Here is a 27,519-nt window from a genome sequence, read left to right on the forward strand (position 1 = left end):
TCAGTGACCTTTGATGCTGCCACTGCAACTGTTTTGGGGTGCCACGCACTGCGCCCTAAAACAGTGAACTTGCTTGACGTATGTCATGTGTGTTCTGACCGCTCCACTGATGGGCATTCCCCACTCCTCTTCCTAGTCCCCCAGATACAACAACACTGAAAACAGGCTAATCAACAACCCTACAATGCTCTCTAAGCATTCAAATGAAAGGAAGAGTGGCCCATCTCTCAGCCACAATATTCTCATCAACCAAAGTCCGGATGAAAGACATGAGGAAGTTGTAGAAGAAAAGTCCGATGTCGGCAGAGGCTGGTTCATGAAGTTTAAGGAAAGACACCATTTCTATAACATGAAAGTGCAAGATGAAGCAGTGGGTGCATGATGTTGTAGAAGTTGCAACAAGTTATCCAGAAGATGTAGTTGAGATCATGAATGAAGGTGGCCACACTAAACAATAGATTTTCAAATGCAGATAAAACAGCTTTCTATTGGAAGAAGATGCCATCAAGGACCTTCACTGATAGAGAGAAGTCAGTGTCTGGCTTCAAAGGACAGGCTGACTCTCATTAGGGGTTAGTGCACCTGATGACCTGAAGCTGAAGCCAGTGCTCCTTTTACTGTTCCAAAAATCCTAGGGCCCTTAAGAATTAGGCTTTCTCTATTCCGCTTGTGTTCTATAAATGGAACAACAAAGCCTGGATGACAGCACATCTGTTTACAAGATGGTTTACTGAATAATTTAAGCTCGCTAAGAACTACTGCTGAGAAAAAGAGTCCTTTCAAAATATTACTGCTCGCTGAAATGCTCCTGGTCACCTAAGAGATCTAACGGAGAGGAACGAGATTAATGTTTCCATGCCTGCTAACACAAAATCCATTCTGCATCTCATGGATCAAGGAGTTAGTTTTTAACTTTCGAGACTTATTAAGAAATGCATTTTGTAAGGTTTATAAGCCATAGTGATTCCTATGATGAATCTGGGGCAAAGTCAACTGAAAACTTCTGGAAGGGATTCACCATTCCACGTGCAATAAAAAAAACATTTGTAATCTATGGAAAGACATGAAAATACCAACATTAACAGGAGTTTGGAAGAAGCTGATCCCAACTCTCATGGCTGACTTTAAAGAAGAAATTAATTGCATGTGTGGTATAAACAGTAAGAGACCTAGAATTAGAATCAAACAGCTGCAATCTCATGAATAAAACCTTCAAGTATAAGGAGCTGCTTTTTACAGATGAACCAAAAGAAAAAAGAAAGAAGCAGTTTCTTGAGATGGAAATTACTGGTGAAGATACTATGAAGATTGCTGAAATGACAACAAAGGATTTAGAAAATCGCACAAACTTAGTTGATCAGGCAGCAGCAGGATTTGAGGCGACTGACTCCACGTTTGAAAGCTGTGGGTAGAATGTTATCAAACAGCACAGCGCATTACAGAGAAATCACTCACGAAAGGAAGAATATCGACCCATTTGGCAAGCTGCATTTTGCCACACCTTAAGAGATGTGGACAGCTACCTTCACTCTCAGCAAGCACCACTCTCATCAGTGAGAAGCCACCAAAACTGAGGCAAGACCATCCCCTCCCCACCAGCGAAAAGATTATGACTTGCTGAAAACACAGATGATGGTTAGCATTTTTTAGCAATAAAGCATTTCTTAATTAAGGCTTGGACACTGGTTTTTAGACACAGCACTATTGCACACTTACTAGACTGCACTGTAGTGTAAACATGACTCTCCCACACACTGGGAGGCCAAAGCATTCTTATGATGAGCTTCACTACGATATTCACTTTACTGGCCTGCAACTGAACCCACAATGTCTCTGAGGTCTGTCTGTATTAAAAAACCAAATTTGTATCTTCCAGCTGACTTGCACATTTGACAGTACATTTCTGGCCTGGAGAATTCAATGGACTATATAGTCCATGGGGTCGCAGAGTCAGACATGACTGACTGACTTTGACTTTCACTTTTGGAAGAATTAAAGAGCTAAATGGAATCTGTTTATTCCTCTCCCAGTAGAGGGCGAAGAAGGTGAAACAGATGTGTTTACTAAGTGCCAATTAAAATAACGTAAATCTGATTTGTGAAACTATGAATTTTAGTCAGTATTACTACAAAACCTAGCTTTGTTTTCCTTTTAAAAACTTCATGGCTTATTCATTAATCACTTAAAAGAAAAGGCAAATCTTCAAAGACAGCTTTACACTGAGCCCCACCAGCAAATCAGATCCTAGATACACATACAAACACATCTTCCTACCTCTGCCATCTCTTTGATTTTCTGCTCGTAGAACTCCTGCTCCTGCTGCACAGCTGGAAGGAGGGCACGCCGGTCATAGGACCTACAATGTCGCCGCTTATTTTCCAGAAAGAACATCCTCTTCTCTATTTTTTTGTCACCTAGAAGATACGTGACAATGCAGAATCATGCAGACAACTGTTTTGCTAGGAATCCAGACAGCCATCCCAGTCTTATGTGGCCTGGTCCCCCACTTATTCCTATCAGGATGTTAAGTTACATGACTTTCCCATAACGTTCTTTTTGGGAAAACTGGGCTCCTAACCATTCCCACCATTCCATGCACTTTCTGACATTCTTCCTCTCCATAGCCATCCCTCATTATGATCCAACTGGAAGAGCTCCCCTATCCTGTCTGTACAGCAGTGTGGTATACACCGCAATTCATGATGTGCTTCCTACTGAGGACGGGGGGTTGACGGTTTGGGGTTATCATCCAGAGCTGCTATACCTGTGTCTGCAGTTCAGCAGCGCACACAGGAGGAGCAGAACTGCTGGATCAGCTTTAGAAAACAGAGTTAGTGTTCTGCAGTGCTTGTTCCAATTTACACTGGCCCTCTGCCAGCAATGTCATTAGTGTTTAATCTGAGCCGTCCTGGTAGGTGCAAATTTATGTTTTAAAATTTTTTTATTTTGAAAATGCAGTACCCAGACTTGTAATAAATAACACTTAGAACACAAGCTAAGAAAATGACGAATGTCAGATTTTACAACTGGTCTTATTTAGGTTTTGTATTTCTTTGGTTGATTTAGTAATGTACATTTTTCTAGAAAACTATCCATTCCATCCAGATTTTCTATTTACTCACAAAAGCCTGTTTTTTTGGTAATCTCTATACCCTGATACATTTTTTAATTTTTCTGCTTTCCTCTTGTTCACTCTACTTTTAAAAAACTAAAACATTTTTTCATTGCCTATTTAGAAAACCAGTTTTTGGTTCTCTGTTCTGTTCCATCTATCTGACTATATTTCTGCCAAGACCACCTGGTCTTAATCACTGTAGTTATGGAGTAAGTTCTGAAATCCAGCAGACTGATTTCTCCCACTTTACTCTTCTTTTAAAAGATTAGTTTAGCTATTCTAGTACCCTGTCTCTCCATATAAACTTCAGGATAATTTTAGGATACCTTGCTTGTATCTGCAAAAAAAAATCTTGCTGGGATTTTGACAGAAATCACACTAGGCATGGGTATTAATTTGGAGAGGATTTATATCTTCATTGAGTCTTTCAACCCATGAACATAGTACATGTCTTCATGTATGTATATCTTGATTTTTTTTCTTCAGTGTTTTGTAGTTCTCATCTCAAGTCCCATACATGTTTTGTCAGATTCACACCTAAGTATTAAGTTTTTTCAAAATGACTTTAAATGGTATTGTACTTAAATCTTGATGTCCATATGCTCACTGCTAGCATAAAGCTACACTGGTTTTTGTAGGCTGATCTTATACCCTGTAACCTTACTGAACTTCCTTGGAGCTATATGTATCTACAATCATGTCATCTGCTTAGGAGCAGTTTTGGAAGAATTTCCCAGTGAAACCAAGTGGGGCTGGAGATCTTTTTGAAGATTTAAAACTGCGAATTCAATTTCCTTAACAGCTATACGGTTATTCAAATTATCTATTTTATATAGGTAAGTTTATTGGTAGTTTGTTTTTTGAGGAAATGGTCCATTTCATCTAGGCTGTCAAAATTACGTATGTAAAGATGTCCACATATTCCTCCTTGGATGTTTGTAGGGTCTACAGTGAAAGCCCCTATGAAGAGTAAGTTACCCTATAAAGAGTAACTCCAATTTGCATCTTTTTTCTGTCAGCCTTGCTAGAGGGGACATGCTGCATTTTTACTGATGTTCCGTTTACATCCAAGTTCTATCCGTACTCCTCATGAGAGGCTATGTGGTGGTCAGCTCATATACAATGAAAAAGGACACTGGAGGGAGAATCTGGTCTCTCTCTTTGCCAGCTGATGTACAGCTCAAACAGTACTGCTTGGATGGAAAACAGTTGAAAAGGTAAAGAATAGGATTCCTGGAACAAATGAATGAGTCTAAGCTTATGTACTTATAAACCCCCTTTAAAAAAAAGACTGCAAGTCATAGATATAAATGTAAATCAAGTGTATTTTCTATTTCCAGACTTTCAGTGTCCTTCAAGATTATCTTGGTAAGACCAAGTTAAGAGGCAGAATCTTGGGACTTCCTTGGTGGTCCCCTGCTTAAGACTCTGCACTTTCACTGCCAGAGGCACAGGTCTGATCACTGCTCCAGGAACTAGGATCTCACATATTGTGCAGTGTGATTAAAAAAAAAAAAAAATTCAGAGGTATACCTGAAAGAATGGGCTGAAACTAATGAGGTGATGTTCAGTGAAAAATATCAAATGCATCAAAACTGAGAGGTCTGTGACTTAAACAGCAAGGTGGGTAAGAAGATGAAGGTTTAATGTGAGTCAGTGGCAGGACATAGTTTGATTTTAAGAAGTTAAGGTGTTCTCAGGCTGTATGGCTGAAATTATAGAACCTAAATCCCAGCTGCTGCCTCAAAACAGCAGACCTCATTTGGAGTACTCTGTCCAGCCTTGTACACCCAACCTCTCAAAGAGATAAAGACAAGTTAGAGAAAGACAGAAAGAAGGGCAACTGGGAAGATGAAGAGGCAACAGATTTTAAATCCTTTCAGCGGCAAGAACTACAACCATGTCAGAAAACCTCAGGAGGCACATTCCTGGTGTGATATAAAGGAAGAACTTTCTACAAGACACAGCTAACCAAGAAGGGAGTAGACCACCTTGTGACGTGATACTTCCTTTTCTCTACCACTGAACGTCAGAAACAAGTACTGAATGACTGTGTGTTAGTGTGCCTAGTTAGGCGTGCCTAGTCTAAACAGGGTTGCCTGGTGGCTCAAAAGGTAAAGCGCCTGCCTACAATGCAGGAGACCTGGGTTCAATCCCCGGGTCAGGAAGATCCCCTGGAGAAGGAAATGGCAACCCACTCCAGTATTCTTGCCTGGAGAATCCCACAGACAGAGGAGCCTGGTGGGCTACAGTCCATGGGGTCGCACAGAGTCGGACACGACTGAGCGACTTCACACACACACACACACACACACACACACACACACACAAACACAATGAAAAACTGCCTTTACACTGTCCTCACTTTCATTCTGCCACAGATCTGTGAGAACATCGTGTCTGGAGAGCACTGCTTCACAGAGCAGCTTGGTGACCTCAGAAGTCAGAACTTAGGACATTTTGTTTTAGATCCTAAAGAGTTCAGAAATTCAAATACTTTCCAACTCTGTAGCTATCTCATGGATTTTCCATTTAGATACACTTGAAGTTATGAAATTAATTACAGGTGTAACAGAAAGACAAATAGGAGAAAAGGGAAACATTTATGAAATAATCCACAGGAAAAGTTGAAGTGTACTCTTCTTGGACACAAGCAACTGAGATTAAGTCTGTTGCCAAATTCAGCAAGTTTACCTTTGGGAGGGTGGCAGTGAGGAGGGGAATTAGACCGAAGTAACCTCTTCGAAAGAGCTTTCAGCAGTTATTTCATCAATATGAGTAACAGAACTTTAAACAGTTTAAGTGGCAACCTAAGAGCTGTGTGGCTTTTGCTGTGCAGAACCCACCCTCTTAGGTATGTACGGGACTCCTCTGCAGTAAGCTAACAAACACTGGTCCACTTTTTACCAAGTAGTCATAAGGTTAATTCTTGTCAAACCTTCAAGACCCATTTTCCCCTCAAGCTTAAAAATGTCCCTACACACAAATCTCTAACACTGCACACAATTTTCCTTTCATGGTGTATCCTAAGCAGAAGGAAGACGACAAATGCAGCCACTTTCTAAGAACACTGCCGTGCCAGCAAAGCAGTCACATCAGTGACACTCCTCAGACTGCTGTGACAGGGCACTCCAGGCAGCCACACCACGAGGCCCCTTTGGGTTGTGTGGGAGGGAACCGCTCACCATCATTAACAGTCACATTTGGCCATTACCTTGTTCAAATTTGAAATCTATGTAAGAATACTGATTCATTTCTTTTCTCTTTTTTCTTTTTCCACTGGTTTCTGGCGATAGCTCCTGCCATTTTTTAATGGCGTCAGAAAAGGCCTAAAAATTGAGAAAGGGAAAGGTTACTGCTGTAAATGGGACACAAGAATAGGTGAAACACAGGCAATCCCAAATATCGTTGACTCAGTTTCAGCTACCTTCCCTATATGGCTTACCAGAAAAGGCAGTGGCAAAATAAGCAGGTAGCATTTCGTGACTTCATTTTCTCTTTCAACAACTGCTGTAATGGCAGAACCAAGATGCTGACTGATAAAGAGGTGCGTGAGAAAACAAACTACGGAAGGTGTCCATGAGTAAGCACAGGTTAAACCACGTAACCAACGGCTACAGGTCCCACTCCACAGGCACCACATCACCTGGTGCTTCTGTGGGCAACAATCCCGCCTCCATCCCCCCACGTTCTTGCTGCTCTCACTCACTTCCCCACTTTGTACTGGAGTGCAAAATGCTTATGCCAGAGATACTCCCTTCTCTTCCACAGCTTTAGCTTCTCCCTCTTTTTATATCTTTCCAATTGGCATTTAAAGGTGATCAAGTCTCTGCTATCTTAAAAGAAAACCTTTCCTCTCAGACCTCTTTCCTCTTCCAACTACCAGCTCTGCTTTCTTCCCTTGTTTGTAGCCAAGCTTATCAAAAAGCCACCTGCACATGACATCACCTCGCCTCCCAGGAGCGCCAGCCCCCTCTGCCCTGGCCTCTACCGCACCTCTCCACTTGCTCACCTCCCTAACACAGGGCCCAGTCCAGGGCCTCGGCTTCGGCCCTCGCCCCCCTGGAGCCCAGGGGTGATGCCACGCGGCCTGCCCCGCTCTCCTGACCCCCTCCTTGCGGCCTGCCCCTCTGCCTCGTGTTTCCACGTGGGGGGTCTTCCAGGCAGCCCTGGCTCTCTTCTCACCTGACAGTCTCTTCAGGTGCACCTCGTCCAGGCTGGTGAGGTCACTTTCTATATGCTGAAGAATCTCAAAATCCCTTCTCCAGTCCGTTATTTCCCCCACTTTTGGTCCATTCAGCCACTCAATGAATTGTTTTTATTCAGATATCTGAGGCCCACCCAGCAGCATGCTGGCAGTTCAGCATTTCCCGGACAGAATTCACTATCTTTCCCTCCAAATTAGCTCTTCTATGGGAATCCCCAACCCAGGAAATGACACCCCTGTCTTTCACACCCTGCCCTCCCTCCCTACTGCCCTCCTGCTTATGCAACACTTAGGGGTGTGGTTCAATGTCACTTGCTCAGAGAGGCCCTCCTGGAGCCTCTCAGACCACCCTCTAGTTATATACTCTTTCGGAATAGTTATCACAGTTGTAATTACATACTTATTTGTGATCTGTTTCATGTTGTTTCCTCCCCTGAACTCTGAGCCTCTAGGACAGGGACTGTTACAACAGCTCATAGTGTACCTTCAGCAACATGCACAATCTGGATCTAACACTTGTTTGGTAAATAAAAGGTTACAGGGATGTGCATGTGTTATAGGAATGTTGCTAATAAATCATATTCTGAACCTGTTTATCTTAAACAGCTATGCATCCCTGTGGTAAAATGGTAACAAAACAAGTATTTTGAGAGAGAGGATCAGCCCTGCATCTTAACCTAACTCCTATCTCCCTTCCTTTTCAAAGCTCCTCAGTGTGGGAATCAAAAGGGAATTGACATTTGCTGTATGCACCTCTTATAAGCTAGGCACTGCATGCAGCCCTTTCAAGTCCTTAACTTAAGCCCATTTAATTCTCACTGCAATCCTCTAAGGGAGGTTATTATTTATTTCACAGTAGAGGGAAGCAAGGCTACAGAGAAGGGCAAACCTTAATTAAAGCAAGGACAGGACTCAGGCCACTTTTGGAACTACAGCTCCTCTCTTTGGCGTCACTGTGTCCTCAGTCAGACTCAGTGCAACTCCACTGAGTTTCATCTTGCCACCTCTCTACATCCCTGATCAGTGTCCGCCACAGCTGGAGTGCCTCCTCCCTGGCTTCCTTTCTTTCTGGAATTCCCACTATACAAGGTATTCCCCACAAATTCTTAGGCACCAATGTCTGTACTCAACTCCAAGACTAATTGATACCACATTTTATCTACAGGCAAATACCCCGCCCTTCAACTAAGGCTATTCTCTAAAACCCAGGAGAGGGAACAAGACAAGTTACTATGACTTGCATTTTATAAATGAGGTAACTCGCAAATCAAATTCCCAAAGTATTAGTTTTAACAATCAAGGATTCAGGCTGGTTACAATTTTCAGGGCATCTGTGACAGCAGCCAAACTTCTTTTAAGGGATGACCTAAAAACACAACAACTGGCATCTGATGACGTAAAAGCTGAGAAGTAGACAGAGACTCCTCTGTGGAGCCTGGTGGAAAGGTCAACTCCAGAGACAGAGATATGTTACCTGTATGGAGATAAAGGTGACCATTCAAGTACACGGAGGGAGAAACCTAAGAAGCCTGGGTAAGACCCTGAGAATGACCACCTCACACAACAGAAGTTAAAGGATGGGTTAAACAAGATGGCCCTGTACACCAGCATTAAGTTTCTGAGGGAAGAAACCTGTATGTCCACTGTGACATTCCCAACGTGTGACGATGGCAGGCACTCGGCAAACTGCCTAAAAGAAAGAGGTAGTCACACCTGTGGCAGGAGGGGAAATTTTCAATCTACTCGAACCATCAGTCAAGTGTGAGTGTGTAAAGCAAGACACAGAGAGTGGTCAGGATCTCCGGGCTGGCCAAAGAGTTGGTTCATGCTTTTCCGTAAGATGGTACACGAATACCTGAATGAACTTTTTGGTGAACTCAACAAAGTAAAGAAAATTTATCTTTGTCAAAAGGCAAGGTGAAGGAAATCCCAAGATGACAGTCACAAGGCAGGCATGGAGAAAGCAGTGGGCATGAAGTTCTGCAAGTTTAAGACCAACAAGTGGCAGAACCAGAATTAAAATACAAGCGAGAAATCATATCTAAGTTTGATCAAGATTCTGGATGTAACCAATTTATAGGAAACAGACGAACTGTTTATTTATAATGCAGGGGTGTAGTCAGAAAAACTCAAACTGTGGAAGCCTGTAAGATAAAACAACCCAAACAAATAAGCAGTAAGGAAAAACAAAGGACAAAGAGAGCTTGCAGAGATTGAAGAACTCACCAGCCACACGCAATAAACATATTTTACTTGGAATTCTGTGACCAAACAAGCTGCTTAAAGATTTATGACATATTCAGAGAAATCTGAATGCTGACTGCACATCTGATAATGTTAATTTTTAAGGTGTGATAATGGTATTTTGATTAGATTTTAAAATACTTTGTCTTTGCCTTTATCTTTTAAAAATTAATACTGAAATACTTTATGGATGAAAAAAATGAAATGAAGCCTAGAATTTACTTCAGGTAGGGGTAGGCAGGTAGGGGTGGAAATACAAGTCTGGGCAGGAGCTGGCAACTGCTGAAGGGGAGTGACAGTATGCAGGGGCGTGTCACAATACCAGCTCTACTTCTGTATGCGTCTGATGTTTACAGTAAACAGGGAAAAACCAGCCATCTGTGGAGAACTGACCCTGCCTTAGTCAGCATGCCTTCTCTAAGCTGTCACCATGTTTGGGGAGTGGTGCAGAGAGGACAGCTACTGCAGTGGCAAGGAAGCCCCTCAGGGTGTGTTTTCTGCCTCCCTGCCCGTGTGAGTATGACCTCCTACAAGGCACAAGTCTTGTGCACCCTGTGTGTACAACAGGGAGACGTTCTAAAAGGGCACATCAGATTTTAGCTTTTGTCAAACATTATTTCCCCTTAAATACCTGATGTTCATTCAAGTAGCCCAACCCATCTCTTCAAAATCCTGTAAAATCTTAGATTAACTGCCCAAACAGACACCACAAAAAATATAAAGGGCCAGACAAATGAGGAAAAGGATATGGAAGCTATGAACAAGAAATGAGCCATAAAACTCTCCCATTTTCACCCAAATAACGACAAGCTGGGGGATGATCAGACCTTCAATGTGGAGAAGCATCTGCTAGCGAAGTCACTTTTACTGACCTCAGGATGTAGGCAGGGACATTTCTAATGAGGACTATCCCACCTCCAGACCACGGGAGCTGTCTCCTGCTGCTACACTTTTGCTTTTCATCTGGGCTTCCTGGGAGCTCAGAAAATGTGTAAGGCACCACAGGATCAATAAAGATGCCACACAGGGCCCTAAAGATGAAAGAGTCCCTTCTTTCTCAAGGTCATTAATTTGGAGGGGGGAAGCGCATTCATTTTTGAATGACAGTACAGACATTCCCTCTTTAGCAGGGGAAATGAGAAGGCATTATCTATCAGAAATAGAAGGCATTATTTCTGTAATCCCTTCAGAGTATTTTTAACTAAAATGAACCTGTAATTAGGAGTTTGCTGACAGATGCCTGGATCTTATCAAGGTAGAGGTGGAAGGGGCCTAGACTCAGCACATTCACTGATGTTCACCTTCTTTCAGGTTAAGACCCAGTGGGTGTTTTAACAAGTAAAGTAACTCCACATTTGCTTGTCTTCTGGAAAGAAAAGCACACTGTTTGCTAAGAGTCACCAGAACTTCAGCAAGAGAAACCGATTTAAAGGCAGGAGAGAAGAGGAACAGGTCAAGGACCTGCTGGCGCTGCTCTTCCGTCCTGGCTGTTGTCAAAGGGCCTGTACAGTGGGCTGCACTAAATGGAGCATGCCTGCTACTCACTAGCGACCAGCACCTTTCTAAGATCTGGAAGAGGCCCTTAAGTGGAATCTTTATTTAGAGTCTAGAAAGAAAGAAAGAAAACCTTGAGAGCTTTCAGGAGTTGCCCACTCTCTTCTGAAGCAAACCACCACTCCCTGGGCAGTGCTGGGCTTCTGGCCCTTTACACTCTGCCTCACGTTAACTGGTAACTGAGGCATCTCGAGGAGGGTCGTGGGACTAGCCCCAAGACAGAAAGCACACCAGGGAGGAACAGCAGGGGAACACACACTTCCACTCCACATTCCATGGGGAAATTCATGTCCTTATGGTCATACCAGAACTTTCCTGCTTCGAATCTGTGTTTCTTTTCATTCAGTTCCTTCTGATCAGCAAACCCTTTGTCTACATATATTCACCCTGACAAACTCCTTAGCTCTTTGCCATCATAAACCAGCCCAACTTCTGCAAGCTGAACTCTTCATCCTGTTATCACGGGAAGAAGCAGTCAAGAGGTGTGCCCCACCAGAAGACCAAGGAGAGCACCTTTCGGGTGATTGCATAGTGTCCTTTGAGCTCGTGCAGGGCCCACTTGATGTCCTGACTGCTAAGCATTTTGAAGTCGGCCATCAGGAGGTCGGCAGCTTGGATGAAGCAGTGCTGGTCAAGAGGAGCTAATTTAGAATAGTCAAAAAAGTCTACTGTAGGCAACTGAAACGAGAGAGAGGCACAACATTAGTGGCCAGACAGTGTATTTCTAGAGGGAAATCATTTGAAGAATTACTTACTGAAGAACAGAATAATCTGACTTGTACCAATTACTCTAAAGGAGGATACCAGCCCTGAGCAAAGATGAAGAAATGATATTCAGAGAGGTTAAACAAGCTGTCTGGAGTCTGGAGACTAGTTTTGCTAGTTGGAACTATGAAAAAGTATAGTCGGGGGTTTGAACACAAGTTTTTAGCCATTTTCTTTTCACAAATTGTTTAGAAAAAACTGAGGTTTTTTTCCCCCAGCTACAAAATACAGACATACTTCAGGAATACTGGAGGTTTGGTCTCAGGCCACTGCAATGAAGTTAGTATCACAATAAAGCAAGTCACACAAATTGGTTTCCCAACTTTTAGAAAAGTTAAAATTACACCATACTGTAGTCTAGTAAGTGTGCAACAGTGTATGTCTTAAAAAAAATGCACATATCTCAATTAATTCTATAATTTATTGCCGAAAAATGCTAACCATTATTGGAGCTTTCAGCAAATCAATCTTTTTGCAATAGTAACATCAAAGGTCACTGATCACAGATTATCATAACAAATGTAATAATAATAAAAAAGTCAGAAATATCGTGAGAATTACCAAAATGTAACAGAGATATGAAGTGAACAAAAGCTGTTGGGAAAACGGCACTGACAGATTTGCTCAAGGCAGGGTTGCCACAAACCTTCAATCTGTGAAAACAAAAACTGTAACGTCTGTAAAGTGCAATAAAATGAAGAGCAATAAAATGAGTAATAACCATACATGAAAGAAACAGTCAAAAAGAATTTGTGGGAAGTGGAAGGATGGTGCAATAGAGACCAGTGAAGCAGTTCTGAACTATACTTTCCTTCAACCACTGAACATACTAAATGCTGGTCTGGACCACACATGAAGACAATGATTAAGATTTTTAAAAACCAAACTGTTTATATCTTGACACAGGATTTGGTTACACAGGTGTATGCACTGTATATAAATCTTACTCACAAAGAAAAACAGATATTAAACTCTAGGCAACAATCTGCATGCTGAAGTATTTATGCGGCAGAGTACTGATGTTTTCGCAATTTGCTCTGAAGTGGGTTATGATAAAATATAAGAGGGATGCGCTGATGGACAGAGGGATGGATATGGGACAAACTGGACACAGTAAAGTGTTAACTTTTAATAGTACTGGCTGGTATGTATACAGGAAACCAATAGAAAGTTCTTTTGGCTTCACTGTGTGTTTGAAAATTTCTTAATAAAATGTTAAACCCTAAGATGATACAAAGAGTCCTGGCCAATTCTTGATTCATGTTAGGAACTTGCTTCGTAGCATTAAAGATATGGAGGATTTGTTTAATTCTTTGTAGGGAATTAAATTCCATCTTCCCACTTTCAAGGGAAGATGGAATTACAACGAAAGAAGTCAAATACAGAACTCAAGGTGACTCAGAGGGGGAAATCCCACTAAAATATGTATTCTGAAAAACCTACTTTCCTGGATAGTCTTAAAAAAATGCATCTTGACAAAGCACTTTATTCCCTTAAAAATGATGAAAAGAGGAGAGAATTTCCAAGTAGACACTGCAAAGCAAGAGCACCACTTGCCTTCATCTCATCCTGGCTGGCGAGCAGGCTGCTACTGGGATTCATAAGGACTCTGTCTTCTCTCTTTGGATAATCTGGATTTTCCAGAAGAAAATTACAAAGTCTGTAAAAATAAATGATGTTACTGTCACTCTGCTTCCAAATGCCACACTTGCTCACTGATTCAAACATAATGTATGAAAATAAAATCTCTAGTCACACTGTAATTGACCTATCAGGAAATGAAAATATTTGCAGATCAGAAAAACAAATGAACAAATAACACGTTACACTGAATTTCTATTTTTACTTGCTAATGTGAAAAGCAATAAACACACCGATAAAGGTAAACTCCTCTGAAATTTCTGTTAGTTCTTACTGGTTGAACTGTATGGAACCGGAGAATTTAGATGAAAGTATCTATCATTTGTCAGGAAAACTATTAACAAATAAGGGATGGGGGAAAAGTCTGTATTCACATTCACAATTAAAAATAATTTTCTAAGAGTTAATAAACGGAACATAAAAGACCTGTGCTAATTCATTAATACTTTTTTTTAACCCTATAGTAAATAAATCCCCATGACGATTTGAGGGATGCTCAGTTTGCTGTATGGCTGAAGGAACAGACCATGTTTGCTTAAGAAAAAACTCTCTCCATTCCAAAATCACAGCCTTGTCTTTTCAATCACTACCATGAAATCTTTCAAAAGCAAGGATAAAGAGAATAAAATAACCCATAAGATGTATCACTGCCCAGATTTACAAATTTAACTAGCAAGGCCCTTCAGCCTATAAAAACCAAAGGCAGCAACACTCTGTGCTCTTGGGATATTCCACAGTGACAAGGACAGCTGGGGTGTGCGGCATGAGCCACTTCAGCAGCAAGAAAGCTGCCAGTCAGAGGGCAAGCGGGGCTTTCCCTCCACTCCGGCTTTCTTCCTTTCTCCTGCAGACTGCCTTGAAGGCGCCCCACCATGACTCTCCCCAGGTCTTCTCCCGTCCAGTGTCAGGAATACAGCCTCTAATTAAGACAGGTCCAGCAGAAAGAAGTCAGAGAGAAAGTGGTCACCTCCCGCTCCTCTTCTCACCAGGCACCAGTGTTCAGGGACTGAAAACTGGGGAGGCGTGCCTCTTGCGCAAACCCCCTCAGGACCCTCAGCACTGGCCCAACGGCAATGCACCCTCCTTCTCCTGCTCCAGGACCGGTCAAGCACCCCTCAACCTTTTCTTCATCATCACTTGCAGGAACCCCACATGCACCTTCTTGGTAAGCTCTCTTCCTATCACCACACCTATTCTCTGGAACACACGCCAGAAGGCTTGAGAGGAAAAACCCCTTTCTCATATTACAGCAGTAGCAAGGGGAGACACCCTCCTCAAGAATTCTGAGCACATTGCCCTTTAAAACCATGGCCACTGGTGGTGACTCTTTGTTCCAGTACAAACTGATGAGCACCACAGGTTATACAATCTCTGAAGGGTAGCTGAGAATCAGTCACCATGAAGAACTCAGTATTTGTGGAGAAAGGCATGGAGTTCCAAACAATCCCTTTCTCATGCACACCTGGATATATTATAAACCAGGTGTGGAAGAGCTCCTCCATTTCAACCTTACTTGTTTGTAATGTTCAGATAAGTGCGGCTATCAAAGGCCAACAAACGGGCAAAAACTAGGAATTTGGGGAAGGATAAAAAGGTCAAATAAACAAGAATCTTCTTTGATAGAACAGCCATGCATGAATGAAGCCAGGTGGCTCAAATGGGGTGTATGCAAGATGATCTTGGAAGAAAGCATTAAAACTCCTGTTTCTAGTTTTTAAAATCTCATCCTTTAAAAATTTCTATTTTTATATTTTTTTTAATGCATTTTCTAAACCTATTTTAGAGGTTCTTTTCTTAGAAAAGAAAATTGAGAACCATCTCAATTCATTTTGTATTTTCAACACTATGAAAAACTTATATCAACATGATGCAAGATGTGGAATTCCACCAGTCGGGTATCAGAGGCTCTCACTTTGAACTGTCAAAATTGATTTCCATTTTAAAATCTCCTCTACCCTCACAAACACAACTTTCCTGGAATTAAATGATATTCAGTGGCACAGATAATTAAGAACAGAGTTTCCTTTCTACAGATATATGCTACAACCAAATACATTAATATTTACAGCCTGGGGCAAAGGCAGCGGGAGGCTTGTCAGAACTCAGATCTGCCCACCTACTGATATTATTCCATGCTTGATGTGACTTGACAAGCTAAAGGGTTTTGAGAAAGCACTCCCACTAAGTAAGCCAGGCTAATATTTCTAGCTTTTGTTCTTTAGTAGTTGTTGCTGCCTTGATCCAATTTAAGTTGCATCATATGTGAGTAAAGTCCTAGTTAAAGAGAGCAGGTTACTATCACAGGAAGCTCTCTGGGTAACAGGCTTCTCCTGCTAAAATGACCAGCTGGTTACAATTAAAGGTGACAAAGACTGGACACGGAATGTTGGAGAGTCAGCCCCACAAAATATCAGCCCGCTCTACTCTGCTCTGGGCCTCCTTTCAGCCCTACATTAACATTTAAGTTAGTTATGAGAATTAACAATTCAGTCTCAAAAGTCCAGGGACAAAAGGAAAACCGAGTCAGGAAAATCAAACAGTAGGACTTCCCTGGTAGTACAGTGGGTAAGAATCTGCCTGCCAATGCAGGGTATACGGGTGTGATCCCTGGTCCGGGAAGACTGCACGTGCCATAGGGCAGCTAAGTCCATGCGCCTCAACTACTGAAGTCTGAGCACCAGAGAGCCTGTGCTCCGCAACGAGAAGTAACTGCAATGAGAAGCCCAAGCACTGCAACGAAGAGTAGCCTCCGCTTGTCAAACTAGAGGAAGTGCCTATGCAGCAACAAAGACCCAGTACAATAAAAAATAAACTAATAAATTATATATATAAAAAAATCAGACAGTAGGTTTCAAAGTATTCAATACAATTACTGAACATTCCCTTTCCTCTGGAATTCATAAGACTTTGCATTAGGGACAGAGTCGATAAGTCCCAAGAGAAAAGGATGTGTGCGAGACTCAGGAGGAAGGAGGACAGAATTGTCACACGATCTGTCAATCTGATCACGTTTTACTGATACTGCAGACAACTAACCTTGTAGGTATTTAGAAAACAATATATTCATCTACAGAATGAGAGGGAAACATTAAAGCATACTAAATTTCTAAAGGGTTACTTTGCTGCTGCTAAGTCACTTCAGTCGTGTCCGACTCTGTGAGACCCCACAGACAGCAGCCCACCAGGGTCTCCCGTCCCTGGGATTCTCCAGGCAAGAACACTGGAGTGGGTTGCCATTTCCTTCTCCAATGCGTGAAGGTGAAGAGTGAAAGTGAAGTCGCTCAGTCATGCCCGACTCTTTGTGACCCGGTGGACTGCAGCCTACCAGGCTCCTCCGCCCATGGGATTTTCCAGGCAAGAGTACTGGAGTGGGTTGCCATTGCCTTCTCCAAAGGGTTACTTTAAAACTAAGAGTCAGACACAACTGAGCGAGTGAGCACAGACCACTGGAAAGCTATTTGGAAATATGTTTCAAGCATCATCAATCTATTTATAATCCCTGATTCCAAACTTTAACTTTAGGGTTTCAGGATCTAGAGTATAATTTTAAAAAAGGAAATTACTATATGGAATAATGTAGAATAACATTTATCAGAACATTAGTGAAACCATGAACAAGGAGAATAACAAAGAGGAGAAAAATTAACAAAGAGGAAAATTCAATAGAATAATTTTTAATTAAAGGTGATCATTAACACCATGAAGACAACAATGAAAAGTATTTTTTACTTAACATTACTTCATTAAAAATCCAAAATTATATTTGCTCTGAAAAAAAGTATGTTTTCATTCCAAGAACTAAAAAGGTACATTAAAAAAAATTAGTTATTTTTTAGTTTAGTGGACGTCTAGGAGATAGTTTTCACTGTAAAACTGTAGTCATTTCTGTTCAATTTTGTCATGACTTTAAAACTGCTCTAAAAATAAAGTTTATTAATTTAAGAGCTCCTATTGGTCAAATTTAGGATAATCCACTATCAAAAAGAAAAATAATTATAAATTATTTAATTTATATAATTATAAAAAAAAACTAATTATAAAACACCACTTATACAAAACCTCTATGTCTACAGTAATTTAAAAAACAAGCAAGTGGAGGAAAATAGCAAAATATTCCTTATAGCAGAATATCAGATAATAAACTGGGTGGTGGATATTGGGTATTCATTTTACAGTTTTTCTACTTTTTATGTTCAAAAATTATAGGGGGGAAAATCTGTAACAAAAAAAAAAGTTAAGAGGGAACTATACTAGATCAAGAAGCTAAAAAGGTCAACAAATACATTATGAAACCTTGATTCCAACCTGGTTTAAAAACCTGAAAGCAGTGGCTGCCCCTCAGTGGAGGGGACAGACAGGGCTACCAATGGCGCCAACAGTGCCTTGGTATGAATCAGAAAAAAGCACCTCCTCTGGGCTGCTATCTCAGAAAGAGGGCCCTTCACTCTTGGTCAGGGCAGCCAGCTCCCACTCACACCCCTGCTGAATTCTACGGTACACAATACAATCTTTGAATACTCTTGTTTAATTAAAATAATCTGTATTAAATAGCCAAAAATATAATTAAATATCTATTGTTCTTTATAAATTTGCAACTGTTCCACCTTTGCAGACTAGAAGGAGGTGAAAGAGTATAAGCAGAAAGAAACTTGCCCAACTCTTTGTGACCCCACAGACTACAGCCCGCCAGGCTCCTCTGTCCATAGGATTTCCCAGGCAGGAATACTGGAGTGGGTTGCCATTTCCTCCTCCAGGGGATGGAGCCGGCATCTCCTTTATCTCCTGCACCGCAGGCAGATTCTTTACGCACTGAGCCACTGGGGAAGCCCCAGCAAGACATATGTTGTATCAATGCTCAGAATTAACTAAACATCTTAATTCTATAACCACACATGATTGTAAGACCCAGAAAACAGTCTGCATACAATTAAAATTAGAACTCTTCTAACAGGATAATTAAAAAAGACATAATGCTAACTGAAACAAGCCAGCCATAAAAGGACAAATATTGTGTGATTTCACCTACATGAGGTCTATAGAGGAGCCAAATTCACAGAGACAGAAAGCAAAACAGTGGTTGCCAGGGGCTCAGGAGAGGGACTGGGGACAGAGTTCCAGTTTAGGAAGATGAAAACATTCTGGAAATGGATGGCGGTGACAGCTGTGCAAAAATGCAAATACACTTAATGCCCCTGGCACTGCACACTGAAAAACGGCTGTGCATGTGCATGCTAAGTCACTCAGTCATGTCCAGCTCTCTGGGACCCATGGATTGCAGCCGACCAGGCTCCTCTGTCCATGGGAGTCTCCAGGCAAGAATACTGGAGTGGGTTGCCATTCCCTCCTCCAGGGGATCTTCCAAACCCAGGGATCAAATCCGAGTTTCTTGAGTCTCCTGCATTGGCAGTCAGATTCTTTATCACTGAGCCATCTAGAAAACCCTAAAAATGATTAAAATGGCAAATTTTTACGTTAAGTACATTTTACGGCAATAAAAAAAAAGGCACGGTAATATACTTACACATTCAAATCATAGTAATTCTTCAAATGAATTATTTCCTCAACATACCCATTTGCTACATCAGGAAATCTTACTTCCTAGGAAGGAATAAATACATTATTTATATGTCAACCCCTAGAATGATTTCAAATCGCAATAAAAATCAGATAGCAAAAAGTATACGAAATGACTGAACGCTAGAAAAGGACTATAAAGCAGGTTTGTGTCTGGCTTAAAATTCCACACTAGGTGCCCAGATTTATCTGTCTACACAGAATATGGAAAAAGGTCCCTAGAGACCACCTGGTCCTCTGCCCTCATTCTATGTATTCATTTTTCTCTCTTTCAGTAAATACTGAGCATCTCAGCCCAAGCAAAGGGCACCTAAAGATGAACATGGCACTTTCTAGTGTATATATACCCTTAAGCAGCACACGATCCAGCAGACCAGATGAAAAAAACCCAGGGAAGAATGATTAAAAGACTGTTCAAAGGCAGATGGCCGCCCACAAAGCCCTGCATTCACTTTCTTGGTCAGTGGTACCTAACACAACTTGTTATAAAGACAGAAATGCTCTATTCTGTGTTTCCCAGCATGGTGGCTGTTCAGACTCATGTGGCTATTGAGCACTTAAAATCTGACTGGTGCCACTGGAAATGAAATTGAAGTCTCATTTAAGACATTTAAACAGCCAAATGAGGCTGTCATATTGGACAGTGCAGCTCTAGGTCATCTTATAAACTTGCTTGAAGGGTTTGAATTTAGAGTTAACTCAATTCCTTTTTAAAAACTGTAGGGACCACTCATGACAGCACCAGGGCACCCACAACCTGCGGCGAGAAGCCCAGGGGCATGCTGAGGGGGTTCAGGCTAGATTAAGGAATCCTGATTTAATTTTTGTACCTTCAGCTTTTCTTCTTCTAGTCTATAAATCTAGGAAATCAGGAAAATGAGTCCACACACACAACACTTTAGTAATGAAAGGAAACAATATATTTAGTGTGTATAATTACTTACTTATCAAAATAAAACTTACTGTCTCTTTCACCAACAGTGCAATGAGTTCCTGGTCTACGTCAGAAGCTTCTTGCCCCCACAGGTTTCCCAAATTGGGCTGCCGAGTTTCTTCTAGCGGAAATGCTGGGCCTGGTTCTTCATCATCTATTGCTAGTTGTTGGTCTTCAAGCTCTCCCAGAGGATGGGCAGGCCGAGGAGAAGCAGGGTCTGGAATCCAATCCTGCTGGGGCTCTGGTCTTGCAAACGCCGGTCTTGGAAAAGCTGACCCCCGGGGCTCATGCTGATATAGCAGTGGGCCCAGCTCTGCTTCTGGACGCCGCTCCTGAGGTACAACCTGGCTTGGTACCTCACGGGGCTGCTGGTTCAGAGACTGGAAGTAAGAGTGGTCTAACCAGCAGTCTTCTTCGATGGCCTGGTCATCGAGGATATCAGATGATTCTCCGAGGTTTGATAAAAGCTCTGTCTCTGACTCTTCAGATGACTGGTTCTGAGTGTCCAAAGGATCAGCTTCTGGAAAAAGATTACCTTCTTTTAAGATAATGACTTTCTGCTCTGATCTGGGGTTGATGAAGTCATTGGTTGCTTGGTTGTGACTTGGTCCAGGCTTAGGTTCTCTTTCTGTTTGGCCACTTGGCTTCATGAATCCAGAAACTCCAGGAGGCCCAAGATCTAGAAATTCACTGTAGTCATCCTCAGAATCATCCTGTGTCCCAGAACCAAACAATGAGCTGTTATACACGGGAAAATAGCCATTCGTATCTGATTCAAAGGCTGCTCTAGATTTTTTAGGCCTTTCTTCTCCCAATCTTTTGAGATCTTGCCATTGGGCAGCTGGTTTGATGAGATTGGGTCGTGATGTCTGAGGTTTGTATGTCTAAGAAAAAATGAAATTTTAATAATAACAATTCAATTTTTTTCCTGTGTCTATACCTTTCTTATGTATTATATTGAGCTTCTGAGGTAGGACAGGTAAGAAACAAAAACACCCTCCCCCATAAGACCTATTCTTCAAATTTATCTTCATACTGAAATCTGATCACACTACAGTAACTGTAAGAATCAAAGCAGCCATTCAGAGATTGAAGCCTGACTTATAGTTTGAATTATAATTTCACTTGCGACCACTAAAACAAAAGTTAACTGCGTAGTAGAGAAAATGATGAAAGAATGACAACACAGCAGAGGAGTGAGAAATGGTCAGTAAGCACAAGAAAACAATCTAAATCTCATTAGTAATTTAGCAAAATGCAAATTAAAACAAGATTCTACCCTCTTGCCAAGACTGGCAAACAACTTTTTAGTTAGACAACATTAAACACAGATGTGTTCAATGTGGGACAGATGTGGGAAAACTTCCTATCACTCATTCCTGGTGAATTTAGGAGAGGAATTTGGTATTGCTTACTTAAAAAAAAAATGTATATCCTTATAATCTATCAATATCACTTTTCAATATCAATCCTATACACCCTTATGTATCCAAAGGGGACATATATAAGGGTATTCACTGCCACACTGATTGCATCATAAAAAGAGAACACTAGAGACATTCTTAAGTTTGTCCCTAAGCATACAGTTAAGTAAACTATTTATCTGCTTTACAAAACACTCTCCGACTCTCCCCCACCCCCACCCCAAGAGGTGGTTCTCTATGTGATGACATGGAAACTTCACCAACAAATGTTAAGTGAAGAAAAGCTACAAAACACACACAGACATTTCTATTCTTTGGAAAAAAATGGAACATAGACATAAACATCCCATTTCTAAAAGCATATATGTGTATATATACAGTGAATATATACATACATGCATGAACCCACACACGTGTGAATTCAAAGAAAAAGATTTGGAAGGATACATGCCAAACTGGTGACAACAGTTCCTCTGGGAAATCTCTGGGGCAGGAGGGGCTGGTGAAGAGAGACTAGTTTTCTCTGTATTGTATCAATTTCTATAGAGAAGACAACTATGTGTTACTTGTAAATTTAAGAAGTAAAATGCCAAATTTTAATTTAGCAGAATAAATATGTCTCTGACCCTGATCTTTTCTGAAGTCACCCCAGTCCACAGAGAATGAGACAAAGAACTGAAGATCTCTGAATAAACCAGCACACATTTGTGATCCCAAATCACAATATATGTGAGGAGGAGCTGATAAATGCAGTGGGAGAAGTACATCCAGATTTCAGGCAGGCAGAGGAAGCTCCAGAAAGGCAGAGTTCTTCAAAGCAAGTGGTGTGGCCTGCAGAGGGAAAAGCAACAGTCCCTTGTTTGAAACACTGGGAATCTGCACGCTGTTTGGCACCAAGGATTTTCTGAGGAGGTTAGACTGAATGAAGACAGACGTCCCTGCTGAAGGTAGGCTGTCAGTGAGGCAGGACAGAGAGAACTTTGATCTGGGCTGCTCTGGAGGTGGCAATCACGGCTAGGCAGTAAGAAAGAAACAAGTGCACACATGCATGTAAGCACACTTCCCTGCCCCATGCAGCCCCAACACCCTCTGTCATAGGAAGAATTCCTGCTCGCCATGAACAGTGCCTGAGCCCTTCCCCAACATAAATGCCAACGAAGAGCCGGTCCAGGAAAATTTCAAACGCATTCAAAGTTGAGTAGTAATAAAAAACAAACAGCACAGAAACTACACAAAGATATCTAACTACTGAAAAAAGAAGTGGTAGACGAGTGGCACATATGATGAAATCTGTACCACAGAGTGAATGAAATAAGAAAAGAGAGATGCGAGAATACAATGGAGTGATGAAATAATTAGCTATTTTAATATACATATTTTAAATCATGGTTTTGTAGAAATACAGTTACTATCAAAAGTTGGGAGGGGAAATAAGTGAAGCTGAGGATTGAAAGATACACTTAAAGCTGATAAATCAACATGTAAGGACATATGTAAGAACAGCATCTGAAACTATAAAACTAAGTACAGTAACTGAAAAAAAAAAAAAAAAAAACTAAGGATAAAAACCTTTCAAATCACCAGCAAGAACAGATGACCCCAATATAAATAAAAACTAAACCTCAAAGATGCAGGGAACATAGTGAAAGATCATTTTTTAAAGCAGTAAAAATGTAAAGCATATTAAACACTATGAGAGAACTAAAAAAAGCATAATAGTCATGTTAATAAACAAAAATTAGATGAATTCACTCACTAAATTTTAGTCTCTTAATTTAAGTAGAACCACTAGGCAAAACCCACCTATATAATCAACTATAGGCATATGTCCACAGGAAAACTTCCACATGAATGTTCACAGCAGCATCATTCATAATAGTGAAAAAGGAGAAGCAACTCAAATGTCCATCAATCAATGAAACAACATGTGATACAGCCACACAATGGAACATTATCAATAAAAAAGGAACTGAAGTACCAATTCATGCTACATCATAGATGACCATTAAAACTTGTGCTAAATGAAAGAAGGACCAAACAGTATATGATTCCATTCATATAAAATGTCTAGAATAGGCAAATGTATAGAGACAGTCCATGGAATTCTCTAGGCAAGAATACTGGAGTGGGTAGCCATTTCCTTTTCCAGGGGATCTTCCCAATCCAGGGATCAAACCTGCATCTCTTGCAGATTCTTTACCATCTGAGTCACCAGGGAAGCCCTATACAGACAAGTGGTTAGTTGTTCATAGGACTGGGTCAAAGAGAAGACAAGAGGGAAAATAATGGTTAACTCATCAAATCAAGAAAAAGGGCAAAAAATCCCACAAGTACACTAAAACAGAAAAGGAAAATTGGAGGAGCCATAGATTCAGAGTAAGTAGAGTAAATAGAAAGAACAGGCTATTTTGTTTAGTTCTATTAAATACATTAAAAAAACACTGAAAAGTATCAGTGAACAAAATCATAAAAAGCAACGGAAAATCCAGACATGTGGATCACCACAGAGGAAGTTGAAACAGTTTCCAAGAACGGTCCTTCATGAAAACAAACAGCCCAAATGCCTTTAGGGAAAATCCTACCAAAACTTCAGAGAACAGGTGACTCCAACATTATTTAAATACTGCTCTAAGAGTACTCGCAGCTATTCTATTAAAACTTAGTGTCCGAAGAATCAATTATTAATTTGAAATATATTTCATCATGGTAAATTTCAGAAAACTCACTTCCGCCAGGATGACATCATCATCCAGGTCCTCATCATGTTGCTGAGGAGCTGGGGTGACCAGCATTGGAACCCCCTCCTCATCAGAGGAGTCGGATATGGTGATGGGTCCATCTCTGAGATTGATCCAGTCTAAAAGTAGGCAGAGAGAAAGAACACTGTTATCAGGAGGTGGGCATAATCATATTCAGTCCTTTAATTCAACTTTGGCATGAAAAGGGTCAAACCTAAAGCCAAGTTCATGGCTACTGGAGTGTTAACTTATCTCCTCAGGCAGCACATGCACCTAAGCATTAAAATGAGCTTTCTGTGCTGATCTTTGCCAATAATTCATTTTGGCAATCATCAGAGAAAATCTGACAATTACTATGATCAAGATTATCAACTTTTTCTTATACTAGATTGGAGGAATCTGTTGATAAAATCTTCTTGACTGGCAACTGAACAGTGAAATCATGGCCTCCCATCTCATCTCTACTCCTCCAAGGGAATATAAAACACTGTTTTATTCAAACTGATAGGTCTGAAAAAACTCACTCAGAAACAGTTAAATTTTCACTTAATATTTTATATTAAAGTTTGCTCATCTTACATATAAATCTTGAGTATTTATGCAAATACCCATTTAGCATCTACGACAGTAAGCAAGTTAAGCTTTCTAGTTTCCTTTTTAAACACAACCAAAGTTCAACTAGCCATCTAGATGTAATAATTCTGTTCAAGGTCTCTAACTCCTTTTATTCACTTGAAGATAGATCACATTTGATATGAATTACTGGATAACACAAACTGATAATTCCTTCATAAAGCACAATTATTTTTCTCAAGATTAATGCCTCATGTACTTTCATGGTACCCAACAATTTGAATAGCAATATAAAACCAATAATCTCATTTCATCCCTGTAACAGGGCTGTGGTGATGCCAAGGACAGCAGTTTAAAATAGGTAAGTCAATGGGATCTAAGGTCAGACTGCCTGGATCCCAATCTCAGCTCTCCCACATACTAGCTACATGATGCCATTATTTACTTCTTTAGGCATCCATTTCCTCATCATTGAAGAAAGGTTAACAATAGTGCCTACAGAAAATAGCTGTATTAGCTTAGAAAACCCACACAAAATGCCTGTCTGATTTCAAGTCCAATGCTACCTACACAGCAGACTGATGTATCTAACAACTGACTGAACTGAGGGCCTGCAGAAGTGCACTGTAGAGGGCTGGCAGAATGAAACCAAGTGACCAGCACCACTGAGTTTGAAACCCCACTTAAATGACAGTAAAGGAACTCGTAAAAAGTGAAAAAGCAAAAAGTGTCCTTCTTTTTAGGACACAAAGAAAAAAGGAAATGATAGCTAGCAAGAGATTTAAACAAAATTCTGGAAACAGCAGATTTTCAGAGGCAAGAAATCTAGAGGAGTGGAGAAGGATCAAACCCACAGTCTGCAGAGGGCAGCTGACCAGAGGCAGCTTAATCCATGTTGCAGAATCACAGATTTCCTTGAAAAATATTCTCAATTATTGTATGCCTTTGTTCATTTCCAGTCTTTAAATGGTTATTTTAAACAATTCTAATTCTACTGTTAATTCTGTGGAGAGGATTTGCCAAGTTTCTCATTCAGCCATTCCAGAAGACCCACCCTGTGGAGGTCCATTTTGAAGAGTCACCAATACAGAGAGTCACCAGACACCAGGCCAAGAGAGAAAAGGCACGTCCCTGAAACAGTCATAGTGAGTGACTCTGCTGCCTTCTGTTAACTGGCCCCTTGAATGCTGGCAGACAGTCTCAGATTCTACATGCAGGAAATTGTAGGTTCCTCTCAGGAAGAACTGGCCCAGAAAAAAAGACAGACAACAAGCCTGGGGCACCCAGCAAAAAAGTTGGTTTTAAACCTATCATCTCACAGTGAATCCCAATGGTTGACAAGATACTCCCCAAAACACCACATATAAACATACCGAACTAAGTTTATGATTCATACAAAAGGCTCCTACCTGTGTGACCATCACCAATGTTGGTAAATACATTTCTAGCACATTAGGAGCCTAACTCCACAGATCAGTTTCTGAGTGTATATTCTCTCATTTCTGGCTTCCATGCAAATAACACATCTGAGATATACCCATGATGTTGATGTTGCATTATGCAGTTTCCTCTGTATGTAACCTACTACATGAATATGTATGAATAAGTTACTTATTTTTCTGTTGACATTTGACATTTGGGCTGGTTCCAGTCTTGGCTATTTTGGATAATACTGTTATGAATTTTCTTGCATATCTATCTTGGTATACTCATTTCAGCTGGGTATATTCCAGAAGTGCTGAGGGAAAGCATATGCTCAATTTTAGTGGACAATGTCAAACAGCTTCCTAAATTGTCTATGCCGACTTACACTACCACCAGTAGTGTAGGAAATCGAAACTTGTTTGTACCTCAAAATATGGTCAATTTTGGAAAACATATTAGGTGCAACATTCCTGTCTATTGTATCAAATTTGTTGATCATGTTCTTCCAATGTCCTATATTCATACAAATGTTTGTATATGTTTGCTCTCTCTCAGTTACTGAAAGAAACATGCTAAAAATCTCCCATTTTGACTGTGGATTTGTCCAGTTATCCTTTCAGTTCTGTCAATTTTCTCTTTGTATATTTTGATATCATATTACTACACACATAGAGATTAGAATTGCTTTATCTTCCCCGACTCTTTTAACTTTTTAAAAACTTTTATCTTCATTGACACTTCTGGCTGTATTGTGTATGTTATCTGATAATTTAAAGCCTTTGACTGTGTGGATCACAATAAACTGTGGAAAATCCTGAAAGAGATGGGCATACCAGACCACCTGACCTGCCTCTTGAGAAACCTATATGCAGGTCAGAGAACTGGACATGGAACAACAGACTGGTTCCAAATAGGGAAAAGAGTACGTCAAGGCTGTGTACTGTCATCCTGCTTATTTAACTTATATGCAGAGTACATCATGAGAAACACTGGGCTGGAGGAAAGCACAAGCTGGAATCAAGATTGCCGGGAGAAATATCAATAACCTCAGATATGCAGATGACACCACCCTTATGGCAGAAAGTAAAGACGAACTAAAGAGCCTCTTGATGAAAGTGAAAGAGGAGAGTGGAAAAGTTGGCTTAAAGCTCAACATTCAGATAACGAAGATCATGGCATCTGGTCCCATCACTTCATGGCAAATAGATGGGGAAACAGTGGACACAGTGGCTGACTTCATTTTTCTGGGCTCCAAAATCACTGCAGATGGCGATTACAGCAATGAAATTAAAAGACGCTTACTCCTTGGAAGGAAAGTTATGACC

The 27,519-nt window shown here is 40.8% G+C and overlaps 1 protein-coding gene across 19 annotated transcripts in view; it reads right to left on the reverse strand.

Annotated features, from left to right (window-relative positions):
* The window catches only part of RNF216 (ring finger protein 216), a 133,353-nt gene that overhangs the window by 93,537 nt on the left and 12,297 nt on the right, over positions 1 to 27,519 (reverse strand). For 12 of the 19 annotated variants that reach the window (XM_086373820.1, XM_086373806.1, XM_086373807.1 and 9 more), the window contains 7 exons: positions 24,185 to 24,315; positions 20,064 to 20,918; positions 19,048 to 19,124; positions 13,443 to 13,545; positions 11,634 to 11,798; positions 6,330 to 6,444; positions 2,275 to 2,414 (listed from right to left, as the gene is read on the reverse strand). In XM_086373820.1, the coding sequence (XP_086229946.1) occupies positions 2,275 to 2,414; positions 6,330 to 6,444; positions 11,634 to 11,798; positions 13,443 to 13,545; positions 19,048 to 19,124; positions 20,064 to 20,918; positions 24,185 to 24,315 (1,586 nt within the window). The remainder of the gene's footprint in view (positions 1 to 2,274; positions 2,415 to 6,329; positions 6,445 to 11,633; positions 11,799 to 13,442; positions 13,546 to 19,047; positions 19,125 to 20,063; positions 20,919 to 24,184; positions 24,316 to 27,519) is intronic. The other 7 variants (XM_086373813.1, XM_086373814.1, XM_086373815.1 and 4 more) reach the window with 1 other exon arrangement.

This window comes from Bos grunniens, chromosome 25 (assembly GCF_055505025.1).
Source record: "Bos grunniens cultivar Pamir isolate PY7600 chromosome 25, Bosgru_T2T1.0, whole genome shotgun sequence".
NCBI lineage: Eukaryota > Metazoa > Chordata > Mammalia > Artiodactyla > Bovidae > Bos > Bos grunniens.